This window comes from Rhinatrema bivittatum, chromosome 1, assembly GCF_901001135.1.
Source record: "Rhinatrema bivittatum chromosome 1, aRhiBiv1.1, whole genome shotgun sequence".
Classification (NCBI taxonomy): domain Eukaryota; kingdom Metazoa; phylum Chordata; class Amphibia; order Gymnophiona; family Rhinatrematidae; genus Rhinatrema; species Rhinatrema bivittatum.
Window position 1 is genome coordinate 679513035 of NC_042615.1, and position 16570 is coordinate 679529604.

A 16570-nucleotide genomic window follows, 5' to 3' on the forward strand; every position below is an offset into this window, starting at 1 on the left:
TCAATTATCCCAGGACATGCTAGAGACAAAGTTCCTGGACGACTGCTTCATGGACCAATTGGTTCAGGAACCAACGAGAGAGGGAGCTACTTTAGAATTAATTCTTAGTAGAACGTAGGATTTGGTGAAAGACGTAACGGTGATGTGGTCCCTTGCAATAGTTATCATAACATGATCAAATCTGAACTAATCACTGGAAGGGGGACAATAAGTAAATCTACAGTTCTAACACTAAATTTTCAAAAAGGAAAATTTGATAAAATGAGGAAATTATTTAGAAAAAACTGAAAGGTGCAGCTGCAAAGGTTAAAAGGGTTCAACAGGCATGGATATTCTTTAAAAATACTATCTTAAACACGCAGTCCAGATATATTCCACGCATTAAGAAAGGTAGAAGGAAGGCAAAATGATTACCGGCATGGTTTAAAGGTGAGGTAAAAGAGGCTATTTTAGATAAAAAAAAAATAAAACAGGAGATGAGATAATTTGAAATGAAGTTGACTGTAGAGGCAAAAACTCATAATAAAAACTTTTAAAAATATATCAGAAGCAAGAAACCTGTGAGGGAGTCGGTTGGACCGTTAGATGACCAAGGGGTTAAAGGGGCTCTTAGGGAAGATAAGGCCATTGCAGAAAGACTACATGAATTCTTTGCTTCTGTGTTTACTTATGAGGATGTTGGAGAGATACCAGTTCCAGAGATGGTTTCCAAGGGTGATGAGTTAGATGATCTGAACCGAATCACTGTGAACTTGGAAGATATAGTAGGTCAGATTGACAAATTAAAGAGTAGAAAATCACCTGGACTGGATGGCATGCTTCCCAGGGTTCTGAAGGAACTAAAAAATGAAATTTCAGATCTATTAGTTAAAATTTGTAATCTATCTTTAAAATCATCCATTGTACCTGAAGACTGGAGGGTGGCCAATGTAACCCCAATATTTAAAAAGGGCTCCAGGGGTGATCTGGGAAGCTATAGACCAGTGAGCCTGACTTCAATGCCAGGAAAGACAGTGGAAACTATTCTAAAGATCAAAATCACAGAGCATATAGAAAGACATGGTTTAATGGAACACAGTCAACATAGATTTACCCAAGGGAAGTCTTGCCTCACAAATCTGCTTCATCTTTTTGAAGGGTTTGTTTATTTATTTATTTAGTACTTGTATATACCAACATTCGTAAAACATATCACATTGGTTTACAGTTAACAGGGGAGTAATACATTAACTGAGCGAAAAATACAGTTACATTTAACAGGGATATAGCGGAACTCGGGAGCATACGAAAATAAAGGTCAGATGATGGGTTAATAAACATGTGGATAAAGGTGAACCAGTAGATGTAGTGTATTTGGATTTTCAGAAGGTGTTTGTCAAAATCCCTCATGAGAGGCTTCTAAGAAAACTAAAAAGTCATGGGATAGGAGGTGATGTCCTTTCTTGGATTACAAACTGGTTAAAAAACAGGAAACAGAGAGTAGGATTAAATGGTCAGTTTTCTCAATGGAAAAGGGTAAACAGTGAGTGGAGTGCCTCGGGGATCTGTACTTCGACTGATGCTTTTCAATATATTTATAAATGATCTGGAAAGGAATAAAATGAGAGAGGTTTTCAAAGTTGCAGATGATACAAAATTATTCAGAGTAGTTAAATCACAAGCAGATTGTAATAAATTGTAAGAGGATCTTGCAAGACTGGAATATTAGGCATCCAAATGGCAAATGAAATTTAATGTGGACAAGTGCAAGGTGTTGCATATAGGGAAATATAACCCATGCAGAAGTTACACTATGTTAGGTTCCATATTAGGAGCTACCACCCAGGAAAAAGATCTAGGCATCATAGTGGATAATACATTGAAATCGTCAGCTCAGTGTGCTGCAGCAATCAGAAAAGCAAACAGAATGTTAGGAATTATTAGGAAGGGAATGGTGAATAAAATGGAAAATGTCATAATGCCTCTGTATCGCTCCATGATGAGACTGCACCTTGAGTACTGTGTACAGTTCTGGTCACAGCATCTCAAAAAAGATATGGTTGCACTGGAGAAGGTAGAGAAAAGGATGACCAAAATGATAAAGGGGATGGAACAGCTCCCCTATGAGGAAAGGCTAAAGAAGTTAGGGCTGTTCAGCTTGGAGAAGAGATGGCTGAGGGGGGATATGATAGAGGTCTTTAAAATCATGAGAGGTCTAGAATGGGTAGATGTAAATCGGTTATTTATACTTTCATATAATAGAAATACTAGGAGGCACTCCATGAAGTTAGAAGTAATAGCACATTTAAAACTAATTGGAGAAAATTATTTTCCACTCAATGCACAATTAAGCTCTGGAATTTGATGCAAGAGGATATGGTTAGTGCAGTTAGTGTAGCTGGGTTTAAAAAATGTTTGGATAAGTTCTTGGAAGAGAAGTCCATTAACTGCTAATAATCAAGTTGTCTCAGGGAATGGCCTCTGCTACTACTGGAATCAGTAGTATGGGTTCTTCTTAGTGTTTGGGTACTTTTCAAGTTGTTGTAGCCTAGTTGGCCATTGTTGGAAACAGGATGCGGGGCTTGTTGGACCCTTGGTCTGACCCAGTATAGCAATTTCTTATGTTCTTATGTAAGTAATTTTATGAAGATAATAATGTTTTACAGAGTTCTTTAGTGAATAGACTGATACATATGCATATATTTTTCAGTATGGTTATTTGGAGTTTGAATAGGTCATCTTTGCAAGGTAATCTCTTTCTCCTGACCAGGACATTGCTAGGGTAAAAGAAGGTCCTTTGTCGAGGAATGAACAGGACCTATTTACCAAAGTAACAGACAACGGAATTTTCAAGATTCACTTTAATGAGAACTTAATTGAGTTAAACATGAAAAATATTTTCTGACTCACAAGTGTCATGGATTCTCCTACATGACATGGACTCTTATTATTTTAGTATTGAATCTAAAGAATTGTTTTACATTATGGGAATTTTTGCACTTTGATAGCTGAATAAACATTATATAACTGATCATTAGTATATTTAGTTTTAATATATTATAGCATTAGTTCTATTTTGCATGTTTTCACATTATGTGTATATGAACATTTAAATTAGGATTATTGCCTACAGTTGTTTTTGTTTAGTAGATAGATAGATATATACACACATTCACAATATTTTTCTAATTATGAGAATGGAGGATAAAAAACTGCTAGAATATAGAACTTACCTAAAATGAGAGTAGGCCAATTAGCTATTCTTGCTTTTAATCCCTGGTGAAATATTTCATGAAGAAACATTATAGTTTCACTGGAAAAAAAAAATAAGATGAGTTAGACTCCAATCATACTTCTTTAAATTGGATTTAGATGTACTAAAGGAGCTTTCCCATTTTGTGTCAGTAACCACTGGTCATAATTATAGGGAAAAACTAACAAGAGGAAAATATGGCAAATGTTCAAAATCTCCAAATGGAGGCTAGAACCCAAAACAAATTATGCAAAACAAAATGGGGTAGATTTTTTTAAAAAGCGCGATCGCGTACTTTTGTTGGCGCACCAGGCGCCAACAAAAGTACGCTGGATTTTATAAGATACACGTGTAGCCGCGCGTATCTTATAAAATCCTGGATCGGCGCGCGCAAGGCTGCCGATTTTGGCAGCCAGCGCGCGCCGAGCCGCGCAGCCTGCCTCCGTTCCCTCTGAGGCCGCTCCGAAATCGGAGCAGCTTCGGAGGGAACTTTCTTTCGCCCTCCCCTCACCTTCCCCTCCCTTCCCCTACCTAACCCACCCCCCCGGCCCTATCTAAACCCCCCCTACCTTTATCCATGGATTTATGCCTCCCGGAGGGAGATTTAAATCCACGCGCGCCAGCGGGCTGCTGGCGCGCCGAGACCCGACCCGGGGGCGGTTCCGGAGGGCGAGGCCACGCCCCCGGAATGCCCCGGGCCGAAACCACGCCCCCAGGCCCGCCCCCAAAACGCCGCATCCCGCCCCCAAAACGCTGCGTCGTTCGGCCCCGCCCCCGACACGCCCCCTTCAGAAAACCCCGGGACCTACGTGCGTTCCGGGGCTCTGCGCGCGCCGGCGGCCTATGCAAAATAGGCGCGCCGGCGAGCAGGGCTTTTAAAATCCACCCGAATGTAAAAAGAAATTGAGTCCAACCTTCCAAGGAAGAAGTAGAAAGAAACTTTAAAAACTAATTTCTACAAATCATCCATAAAATCTCAATCATAACCTCATCCATAATCTGAGTACATGATTCTGTAGTCCAATAACCCCTGAGTACTCACAGACTGCAATAATAGGAACCCAAGAAATCAAAGGAAATATAAATCCTTAAAAATGAAACCGTTTTGTTTTATCGAAGTGATATTCTGCATTCCATGATACACAAGATTACATTCTAAAATCCAGTTCTGCTATATAAAAGGAAGTAAAGAAGTAGGCAGGATAAAGAATTCCCCATGGCACCGGTCCACTGCAAGATTTTCAAAGCAAAATTTCTATTAGAATTTCCCTTTAAAAATTGCCTTGCAGGCCTGCAGGGACTAAAAGTGTCCGTCCGTCCCCCCCCCCCCCCCCCTTTTAATATTATGGGCAAAATGAAGACAGTAGAATAAACAGAATTTTAAAAAAGTAACCGTTGTGAAATATGTCTACCAGTAGGCAAACACCTCTTTTTCATTCGTAGCAAGAACCAGGACAGCTTCCTACACAGGTAATAATCACATGTATCACAAAAGGAAACAGCAACATACACTGTAAGCGAATACATAGATATTTCACTTTTCAAGTATATTAGGATATACTGGTTGGAAACACTCATTTTGCATTCTAATATGGCCACATAGGGCCTCATTTTCTAAAGTATCGCAGGCCTGCGATACTTTAGAAAATCGCGCTAACGGGGGGGCGGGGGCCGAAGCGGGGGGGCGGTCCGGCAGCGATCGCACCGCCGCGGTGCGATCGCTGCTGGCATCGCGCCCAATAACTACACCATAGAAGGTGTAGTTATTGGGCGTGAAATAGAGAGCGAAAAGGGCCTTACCTTTTCGCGTGGCGCGCTGTCCTCGCGAAGTCGACCCCGGTGACGCCCCCGACTCCTCCTCTTCCGGGGCCGACTCCGCCCCGATTTCAGTAGCGCAGACCTGCGCTACTTTCGCTAGCTATCGCAGGCTTGCGCTAACAGCGCAAGCCTGCGATAGCTTTGGAAAATGAGGCCCATAGTGGGGGCCATTTTCAAAACTGCGTGGGCAGGTGCAAAATCTGCAGATATGTTTCCCTATGGATTTTGCACCAGCTCTCAAAGGGAAAGTATGCACATATGTTCTCTTTGACAATTGCCTGATAATAAAAAATATTCAGAGATTGGCACCTGATCTTTCTTTGGGTACTTTTTCAGCCAAAACAACATGCGTGGTTTTGAAACAATAAAACTAGACGTGTTGTTGCCTCCCCTGGCTTAACCCCGCTCCAGGGAAATGCCTGTAAAAGTAGGCACTAAAGTACATTTACATTTACCTGCATTTAGGATAGGCAATTTTCAAATAGCTTTTTTAATCTATATAAATGGCTTTTGAAAATTGTCCTGCCCATATCTAATTTCAGTACAAGCTTAATGAAATACAGTTTTACTTTCTTTTTACTATTTTCTATATGTAAGAATACGTCTCTTTTTTTCTATAGTTTTCTGAACTGATGGTCCTAAAGACCCCATTAATCTGCTGTCTCTTTCCTCGGAAAGGTATTTGAAGGTATTCTAGGCACAGAACCACCAGTGTGGAAGACCAACTCCATTGAAAATTCTACTCTTGGATTTTCTGTCTTCCATTTAAAAAATATGACGTGGCATCTGGGCAGGGGTCTCTATTTCTGAGATAGTCTAAATGTTTCAATTTTCAAGAAGAGAATATGGATCTATCCTAAAATGACCAAAACTACACAGGAAAGAAGAAAACGTTTCTTGGCGATGAAACAAGAAGGTTATGCACAAATTTTCAAAGCCCAGTGCACATAAATACTAGGGGATAAGCACGTGGCTGGACCCTGCGCATTTTAGAAAAGGCCCAGCCATGTGCATATCTCCTGGTACCTGCAGAAGGGCGAAGTTGTCTCAAAGGGGCAGGCCAGAGGGCAGGGTCTGCCTGGGGTCGAAGGAGCAATAAATAATTTAACAAAAAAAATTTGCCTAAATAGGAAGGGATTAAGGGTCGGGGAGGAGAAGAGAGGAGAGGGGACAATGTAAGAAGTGTAGTTAGGGGGATAGGGAAGTTCCTTCCCAGTCTGCTCCTTAATTGAAAATCTACCCCGCTGGCTCTGGGGGCCCATTTCTATATACATTGCCTCTGTAAATGTTTACTCTTTTTTTCTGCCAAGTATGTTTTCTCTCTTTTAGAACAACTTAAAGTTTTTTTGGATCTGAAGAATATCATGAGACTCCCTAAAAAGGAACGATGGTATTAGTTAGCAAGTGTAAGGCATATAGAATTGCTGATTAAGGGGGTTATTTTCCAAGTCGCATTTTGGCATTTTCGCATGTGAAAAATGCCTTAACACATGCGAAAAACACCATAACTCATGGTGCAATGCTAATTTCTAAAAGGAGAGGAGTTGGGAGCGGGATTTTTGGAAAAATGGGCTGTCTTTGCAAAGTGCAAAGCTATATCGCACAGTTTTAACGCCAAAAATAACTACACCTTTTTCATTGGTGTTACCCAGGTAGAGAGTACATCAAGCTAGGCTGAGTGACCAATGTACAAATCTCATCTTTGTGTTAGTTTCCTCTCTCCGAAAGACATCAAATCTTCACAAGAGTGCACTGTTCTGTTTATACGTCTCACTCTGCATGTCAAAGTGGCCTCTAACCCCTACACTACTACCTAAACCTCACCTCGAGTTACTAGGTGGGCCTCCTGTAGAGATATAAATAGCTAACTACTACAAGGCTCTTATAGATAGGCTCTTTTTCTCTCTCTCTCTCTCCCCAGTGGGTGCAAAAAAGTTAACACACTTTGCAGTAATACCTATGCAAAGCACTAAAATAACCTGTTTATTGCAATGTGTGCTATTACCATAAAACACCTCTCTTCCTATCACATGTGATAGTTTGATGAATCTAAGTCTGCTTACTTCTTTTCTTTGGATATGCGATCTTGTTTTCTCTTCCCCTCATATCAAGGGGTAACCTTTATAATGTTAAAAAATGTCTTGATTTCTTTGTTATTTTTTGTGGCTTCCCTCTGCTAATTCTATACAAGCAATGGATTTATTTTGCAATTATTGAAATTAATAAATAAAAAAATGCTACTCAAACTAGCAAGAAATTACACAAGGTTAAAAAAAAAAAAAGCAAGTACCTGTTGAGAAACACACTGCTGACATCATCATGATTGATAGGAGGCTTCTTGGAACTTGCTGCCATTCTCAGAGGCCGCAGAAAACAGTTCACAAGGACATAGAGCTGATGAACATACTCAGATTCTGCCTCAACCATATTAAAAACAATCTGGTTTCTCTTTCTCATGCTTTCCGCATGGGGGGAGCAAATATAATCTTGAACAATTGTCTTCCATTTTCTTCTACAAAGCCAGCCTCTCATAAAGCTCTGAACCTAAATACAAAATAACCAAAAGATATTCAGATATAAACAGTCCAGATCAGAACAACGATAATCAGACGTGCAGCATTATAGTCATGGGAAGGTTTTCCATCTATTACAAATTTATCCACTTAAAAAATTATGCTCATGTTTGATGTGCAGTCTTAACAGTGACTAACATGTTCTCAGTGATTTATTGGTCTGTAACTGCCCTCATCATTGCTTTACAACATACAGTATAAGCATTATAACTTTCAGTAATTGTTACTACCAGGGAGTTTTTCCAGCTGGTTCTTGACAATATGTCATAGCGGAACCTTTTTCCCACTATAGCAGCCCCTGGGAAATGACAGGAGGGGAGGAGCTGAATTAGGGAGCAGAGTAGCTCTTCTCTGCTTTATTCTAGCTTCTTCATTCTCACTCCTCACCTCCTGATTTCTGCAGGCTGTTGCTTGGGAGAGGAGGTGCTGGACAGAGCAGGAAGCAAAGGGCTGTTATCTTCAGGGCACTGGCCCTGTATGCCTTGTTTTTTTGGAGATGGCAGCCCTCCAACCTTCCGCTCCGTGAAGGTGGAACACAAACCACTGGCATCCCGCTCCGTGAATGCCTCTGTGGCTACTGCCGCTCCGTGCAGTATTTTGCTGCCTGAAGGTGGAACAACTACTGGCCACTGGCATCCCGCTCCGTGAATGCCTCTGTGGCTACTGCCGCTCCGTGCAGTGTTTTACCACCTCCTCTATATTTATGCCCACTAGACTTCATGGATCCACAGTGTTTATCCCACGCCCCTTTGAAGTCTTTCACAGTTTTAGACTTCACCACTTCCTCCGGAAGGGCATTCCAGGCATCCACCACCCTTTCCGTGAAGAAATACTTCCTGACATTGGTTCTTAGTCTTCCTCCCCGGAGCCTCAGCTCGTGACCTCTGGTTCTGCTGATTTTTTTCCGTCTGAAAAGGTTTGTCGTTGTCTTTGGATCATTAAAGTTTTTCAAGTATCTGAAAGTCTGAATCATATCACCCCTGCTCCTCCTTTCCTCCAGGGTGTACATATTTAGATTCTTCAATCTCTCCTCGTACGTCATCCGATGAAGATCCTCCACCTTCTTGGTCGCCCTTCTCTGTACCGCTTCCATCTTGTCTTTGTCTCTTTGTAGATACGGTCTCCAGAACTGAACACAGTACTCCAGGTGAGGCCTCACCAAGGACCTGTACAAGGGAATAATCACTTCCCTTTTCTTACTCGATATTCCTCTCTCTATGCAGCCCAGCATTCTTCTGGCTTTTGCTATCGCCTTGTCACATTGTTTCGCAGACTTCATATCATTAGACACTATCACCCCAAGTTCCCTCTCCTGCTCCGTGCACATCAGCCTTTCCCCCCCCCCATCGAATACAGTTCATTCGGATTTCACTCCCCATATGCATGACTTTGCACTTCTTGGCATTGAATCTCAGCTGCCATATCTTCGACCACTCTTCCAGTTTCCTTAAATCCCGTCTCATTCTCTCCACTCCTTCCGGCGTGTCCACTCTGTTGCAGATCTTAGTGTCATCCGCAAAAAGACAAACCTTACCTTCTATCCCGTCTGCAATGTCGCTCACAAAGGTATTGAACAGGACCGGTTCCAAAACCGATCCTTGTGGTACACCACTTAAAACCGCTCTCTCTTCAGAGAAAGTTCCGTTTACCATCACACATTGTCTTCTGTCCGTCAACCAATTTGCAATCCAGGTCACCACCTCGGCCCTCACTCCTAAGCTTCTCGTTTTATTCACCAGTCTCCTGTGCGGAACCGAATCAAAAGCTTTGCTGAAATCCAAGTAGATGACATCGAGCGCTCTTCCTTGATCCAATTCCTTGGTTACCCAGTCAAAAAAGTCAATCAGATTTGTCTGACAGGATCTTCCCCTGGTGAATCCATGTTGCCTCTGGTCCATTAATTCTCTTGACTGTAGATAGTTCACTATTCTCTCTTTCAGCAGTGACTCCATTACTTTTCCCACCACCGAAGTGAGGCTAACCGGTCTGTAGTTGCCTGCCTCTTCCCTGTTCCCACTCTTGTGAAGCGGGACCACCACCGCTCTTCTCCAATCTCTTGGTACCACTCCTGTTTCTAGGGATCTATTGAACAGGTCACACAGCGGACCCGCCAGAACATCTCTGAGCTCCCTCAGTATCCTTGGATGAATCCCATCAGGCCCCATAGCTTTGTCCACTTTCAGATTCTTTAGCTCTTCCCATACATTTTCTACTGTAAAAGGATTTTCATCTATTCCATTTCCCTCCAGTTTCTTGTTGTGTAGAGATGGTCCTTCTCCAGGGTCTTCTTTAGTGAACACAGAGCTGAAGTATTCGTTTAATATTTCTGCCATTTCTTCATCTCTCTCCACATATTGATCATTACCACCTTTCAATTTCACTATACCACTTTGGACCTTTCTCTTTTCGCTGATGTATCTGAAAAATGTTTTGTCACCATTTTTTATCTCCTTGGCAATCCTCTCTTCCGCTTGACTTTTTGCCAACTTGATTAATTTCTTCGTCTCCCTCAGTTGAAACAAATATTCTTCTTTGTGCTCCTCCCTTTGGGATCTTTTGTATTTTTTGAATGCTGTTCTTTTAGCTTTTATTTTGTCAGCCACCTCCTTTGAGAACCAGATAGGTTTCAATTTTCTTTTGCTTTTCTTTACATTTCTAACATATAGAGCAGTTGCCTTGGTGATTGCTCCTTTTAGATTGGTCCACTGCTGATCCACATCTCTTTCATTCTCCCATCCTTTTAGTTCTTCCTCCTGGTACTTCCCCATTTCCTCAAAGTCTGTGTTTTTGAACTGTAAAACTCGGGTCTTTGTGGTTCTTTTCCCTATTCTTTTAGTGATATTAAACCATATCGTTTGATGATCACTGGTGCTGAGGTGGGTGCCCACCTGGACATCGGAGACATTATCTCCATTAGTGAGCACTAAATCGAGTATAGCTCCTTCTCTCGTGGGTTCCAACACCATTTGTTTGAACAAAGTTACTTGCATGGCATCCACTATCGCTCTACTATTTTTAGTTTCTGCAGATGGGATTTTCCAGTCTACATCTGGCATATTAAAGTCACCCACGATCACCACTTCTCCCTTCTTACCTATCTTATGGATGTCTTCAACCAGATCTCTGTCCAGCTCTTCCTTTTGGTTTGGAGGCCTGTAAACCACTCCAATATAAATGGATGCTCCGTCATCTTTTTTTAGGTCGACCCATAGTGCTTCTTCCTTGCCCCAACTTCCTTGCAGCTCAGATGCTTGGATGTTGTTTCTGACATAAAGAGCCACACTTCCCCCTTTTCTATCCACTCTGTCCTTCCTTAACAAGTTATAGCCTGGTATTGTTGTATCCCATTCATGAGATTCTGTGAACCATGTCTCTGTGATAGCAACAATGTCCAATTCTGCCTCTGTCATTAGGGCCTGTAGATCTGGGATTTTATTTCCCAAACTATGAGAATTTGTGGTCATAGCCTTCCAGGTACTCTCTTTAAGGTTATTGCTTTTCCTGGACTCCTTATGAGACTTTAGTTGAGATTTGTTATTCCCTTCACTCTTTCCTTTTGCAGTTGTGCCACTGTTGACAGAGTTATCCATCTCAATTAGATTTTTCTTTTGGTTATGGAACTTGATATTCCGCATGCATTGTGTTTTTTTTCTCTTTTCTGGTAACACTTCAATGTTTTTCTCAAGAACTTCATTAGTTTTTAATATAGAGAAGGCTTTTTGTTCTTTTTGCATTTGGTACATTGTGTGTCTCCTCATCACAGGTCTAATTCTACCAGAGCCCACTGTAATCCTGGATTTTAAAGAATTTCTTAATGACCTGTTTGAGTGGGGGGGTGTATCTGTTGGCTGTCCATTCGTCAAGAATGGGTGACTGTGGGTCCTACCTGAGCCTAATGAATCTCCTTTTCTTGACTCTTGGTTTTTCTGTGATATTGGGGAATTAATTTCTGAGTAATGCAATGTGGGTTTAATACTTGTAATTGAAGCTAATTGAGCTTTAACCTCAGTCAGCTCCTTTTTCAAGGAAGAGAGTTGTGCACAAATTGGGCAAGCTCTAAGTTTCCAGATGCTTTCCCTCAGAATACAGGCTCCACAGCAGTTACATTGGATAGTCCTCATTTTGGTAATATATGATTTGTATTTCCTTGACTTATCAATGTACTAATGTATCTTGCTGCTAATGTTAAGTTAGGCAGTCTTTATTAGAAAACAAGCCCCAGGGGTGGGTGTCAAACAGTGTAATCTGGGACAAGCTGGGTAAAGCAGGGCACTTCCTGGAGCAATAATAGTCCTCTATTAAATGATCTCTCAGTACTTATGTGCCAATGTTAAACAGATTATAAAGATAGCTCTACAATAAGAGAAATGCAGGTATACTGAATCTTAAAGCAAACGAATTAGCAAAGAACCAGACCAAATATATACTCCAGCCTCTTCACTGACCACAATGGCTCTCCTTCTCACTAACTTTACCTCCCCCAAGGTCTGAGACACACCCAATCCAGTTAGATGAGGTCATTTCTGGAAGTGTATCTGTCCTTTTTGATCAATTGCTTTAAAACAGACTTTATGCCCCAATATAAAAATTTGACCAGATTATTTATGCCAGCTAACTCCAAAAGAGAGAGATTTTACAGATTAAAAACTGGAGTGCTTTTTTTTTTTTTTTTTCTTTTTTTAACGTTATGGCAGAGCAACCAAACAGCAAATTAACTTACTAGAATATATCTTACTAACAAGAAATTAAACACAGACAGGAATTATTCACAGAAGCTTTCCACAAAACTTGAAAGTAATAAGCAGGATACTTAGCCACAATGCAAAATCACAATGCAAAATCCAGTATTTCCTGTAATTTTAATTACTGATATTAATACTATTATGTATGTTTGCTTTTTTATTCTCCTTTCAGCCATTTTATGTTTTATTGAATTTTCAAAATATACAAAGAACAATTGTTCTTGGAAATAACTGACATCAATATTCAGAAAGAAAAGTTAAAGACAATTTTTTTTAAACTATCACTAATTATAAATATTTCTGTCACCATTTATAGGAAATTAGAGACCAAAAATTCACACTATAGCAGATTCTCAAAGAAATATCAATGTTCTTCTAATAATACAATTGATAGATAGTTAACCCACACTTTTAAATTTATTGCCTACCCTCCCGTGTACATATTAGGAGTGTGAATCAAGATACACCCTTAGTTGTTCCGGTTCAACACAAACATATTTAGAATTTTGAAATACAACAATTCATTTACATGGAAAACGAAGTATGCACTTTGCACCCCTTGAGATTACTTCTTCTCTCATAGAAATGAATTTTTTCCTCTTTATCTGTGTAGTTTTAATAATATCTGGAAATATTCTTATCTGGTATTCGTAGAAATTAAGGTTTTGATTCCGATGAAAAGTTCTTAATACCATGTCTCTCTCCGATGAGAAAGCAAATTGCACAAACAATGTTGCTCTCTCTTCAACTATCATTTCATGGGATTTTTCTAAAATTGAAGACAAATGTATTGAAGTATCTAATTTTTGGCCTTGTACCAGATCTTGATTTTCACCTTTCCGTATTGGGGTAAATAATACATTTTTACTAAAACTGGAATTGACTGCTCAGGAATTTTTAGAATATTTATCATATAACTTTTAAACAGTTTCGCGATGCGATAGCAGTCTAATCTTAGGAAAATTCAAAATTCTCAAGTTGTTCCTTCTTAACTGATTTTCAATATTCTCCATTTTATTCATCAGAAAATTCTCAGATTTAACCAGATTTCCTTGTAGTTTTTCTACCTCCACTATTTTCTGTTCCATTTCTCTCATAGATATTTCCATGTTCTCAGTTTTATTTTCCAGATTTTGGGTTTTAGACATACTTTCTTTAACTAAAGTTGTCAAAGAGCTTATTGATTTTTCCATGGATAACAAAACCCGCCATATCTCTTCTAATGTAATCTTAGTAGGTTTTAGCAAAGGTGGGTTACAAACTATTTGTATATTGCGTCTCTCACCTCCTACCTCCACGGGTTTGACTCCTTCACTTGCTTGTAGCTGTGCCTTGATGTTTAAGTCCCTGGAGCCCTCAAATGTTGGGCTCTCCGAAGGTAACGGTATTACTTCCCCATCCCTTCTCTGGGTATCTGCCTCAGCCACCGCAGTTCTTCTTTCCGATACAACCTCCGTTAGGAGCTCTGACTCCACTAGATTTCCAAGCGGGGTATCCGGAGTTTTAGGCTCACCGGGACTCAGTGATATTTCAGCCAAGGCGCTCAGCATCTGCTCTCCACTGTAACCCCAAGCGGCTCCTCCTTCCGGCAATGGCTGTGTGAGTCCAGTGAAGATCTCCTCTATCCGGGGCTGTCTAGCGTCATGAATCGGCGTCGAGGTAATATCTTTTATTTTAGCTTTTCATTTTGTGTGTGGCATATTGTACCACACACACTAAGGAAAATGAAGCTTCCTACAGCAAATTTAAATTCGAGGAAAAGGATGCCTCCGGAGCTTGGTCTTTCGCTGTGCACTATCTGGCGGCCATTTTGGTCTCCCTCTAGCCATTTTATGTTTTACTTTGACAACACATGTACAAATTTTGTCATGACAATAAAGTTTCCTGAATGTAAATCTAAAAAAACATCAGTAGGTGAGAGAGAGGAGGAAGAAAGAAAAGCACAGGGTGCAGGGGAAGAAAATGAAAGACAAGAGAGAAAAGCAGCAGTGGTATCTCTCTCTCTTCCAACCTCCTTATACCACTAGTGCTTTTCCCATGTTATGAGGGTGGCAGAAGCGGCACTAGCAGATAAAAGCACTGCACTCTTCTGTCTCCTCCAGCAGGAGGGTGGATCATGTAGTGACTGAAATCTACAGCCAGTTGCAGAAAGTGAGGATACTAAGGGGAGGAGAAGGGAGAAGAGGGGAGGAGAGGCAGGATACTAGGTAGTTACCCTGATTTCCCTTGTTTCTGAGTACTATTTATTTATTTATTTAACAGCTTTTTTTTTATACCGACATTAAAATACACATCATATCGGTTTACATTTTAACAAAAAACGGTGGAAAGTACAATGAACAGGGAAGGGGAAGGGGACAACTAGTAAGTAAGAAGATGGCGGCTCGGAAACAGCGAGCTTAGCAAAAAATGGAACTATAAAAAGGCAAGAAAAAAGGTAGAGAAAATGGAATTAACTTTACAAATATACAAAAATTTACAAGATTACATGCTTCTTGGGGTTTACATTGGGTTTAAAGTTAAGAGTAAGGAGATGAAAAACAAGAAAACAGAGGAAGGAAGGGGGGGGGGGGGGGGGGGGAGGGGAGGGTCATTGAAGTTAATCCGGGAAAGCCTGGTGAAAGGGCCATGTCTTTAGCATTTTTCTGAATTTGAAAGGGCAAGGCTCCAGGCGGATATTGAGAGGTAGAGTATTCCATTGAGTAGGGCCGGCAATTGAGAAGGCGCGATCCTTTGTGGCTGTAAGTCGGGCTTTCTTAAGTGAGGGGACTTGTAGTGTGCAATTGCGATTCGTTCTGGTGGGGCGGGAGGATTTTGAGATTTGTAGAGGTTCACTGAGCCATGAGGAATTATGTTGGTGTATGGCTTTGTGTATAATGGTCCGGGTTTTAAACAGGATGCGGAATGAGATGGGAAGCCAGTGTAGGGTTTTGAGGATGGGGGTTATGTGGTCTGATTTGCGGGTGTTACTGATGATCCTTGCCGTGGCATTTTGTAATATCTGAAGAGGTTTGATGGTGGAAAGAGGGAGGCCAAGGTATAGGGAGTTGCAGTAATCAATTTTAGATGATAAAGTAGCTTGTATGACAGTTTTGAGATTGTGTGTGTGGAGTAGGGGCTTGAGCTTTTTTATAACCATAAGCTTATAGAAGCCTCCTCTTATCACAACAGTACTAGCACCAAAATCAGAAACTGCAGCACGCACACAACTGTAAGCTTTTTCTGATATAGATTCTTCCTTCCCAAACAAATATTTTTTCCATAGGCACAGAATAGGGAAAAGTCCTTCTTGAATAAGGCCCTATGTACATAGTATACATGATACTGCAGGTTAATTCTCAGATCTTGCGTGCCAAAACTGACCTTTATATAAAAAATAAGAGTATCATTTTCAAAATTAGTCAACAATAAGCAAATGAATTCTAGATTTTCCTACATTAGTAATGATTCTGTACAATGGGCCTTCTTTAGTTGATTGTGATCAGTTCTTATTTATAGATCTGTATGTACTTAACCAATGCAAAATGTGACTCCTCTGCAAATGCTGTTCAGGGAATGGGGAGGTCAAACATGAACCAGAAAAGAAGAAGCGGCTCTATGAAAAAAAAATCATCTTGTTTTATGAAGAAATGAATGTGTAACGATTCAGTATCGTCTTTTACGCATCCTTACCGCGTGCCGAAAAAGACGCGCTGCCATTAGCGCCCGCCGCATGTATAAGGTATGTAAATGATCGGATTAGCTATTCCCCTCGATACAGTAATGTGTGCCCAAAGTAGCACGTCTTTAACCAGTATTTTTACCGCCTACCCTGACCCTGGCGTTAGTTTGGTGTTGTGCTCTGTGACAGTCAGCATCGGACCAGACAGCGTCATAGACAACATTTATATATTGGCTTTGGTGATCTTTTTCATTCGGATGAGAGCCAGAACAAGAAATGCTCAGCGAGGGAATTGTAGACGGCCGATTAGAGACAACAGCCAACAGGAGAACCCAGCTGCAAGACCAGAGGAGGTATGTTTGTGTTCTATTTTGTGAGTATCCAATGGTACTCTGGGCATCTCTGAGGCCCCGGGGGTCGAGCGGAGACATGGACGCCTCTACAGACGCCGGAGAGAAGGAAGCCGCGGAAGGCCTTCCTCTGGTGTCTAGAATTAGGCATCTGTGCCGCTCTGTGGGTCCATCAGAGACATGGACGCCTGTAC

The 16570-nt window shown here is 40.9% G+C and overlaps 1 protein-coding gene across 2 annotated transcripts in view; it reads right to left on the reverse strand.

The window, feature by feature from the left end:
• RASGRF2 (Ras protein specific guanine nucleotide releasing factor 2) overlaps positions 1-16570 on the reverse strand; it is an 888178-nt gene that overhangs the window by 548538 nt on the left and 323070 nt on the right. For both annotated transcript variants that reach the window (XR_003852277.1, XM_029574148.1), the window contains exons 5-6: positions 7341-7594; positions 3213-3292 (exon numbers count right to left, since the gene is read on the reverse strand). Coding sequence is in view for 1 of the 2 variants with exons in the window: in XM_029574148.1 (XP_029430008.1) it covers positions 3213-3292; positions 7341-7594 (334 nt within the window). In the remaining variant the exon portion in view is untranslated. The remainder of the gene's footprint in view (positions 1-3212; positions 3293-7340; positions 7595-16570) is intronic.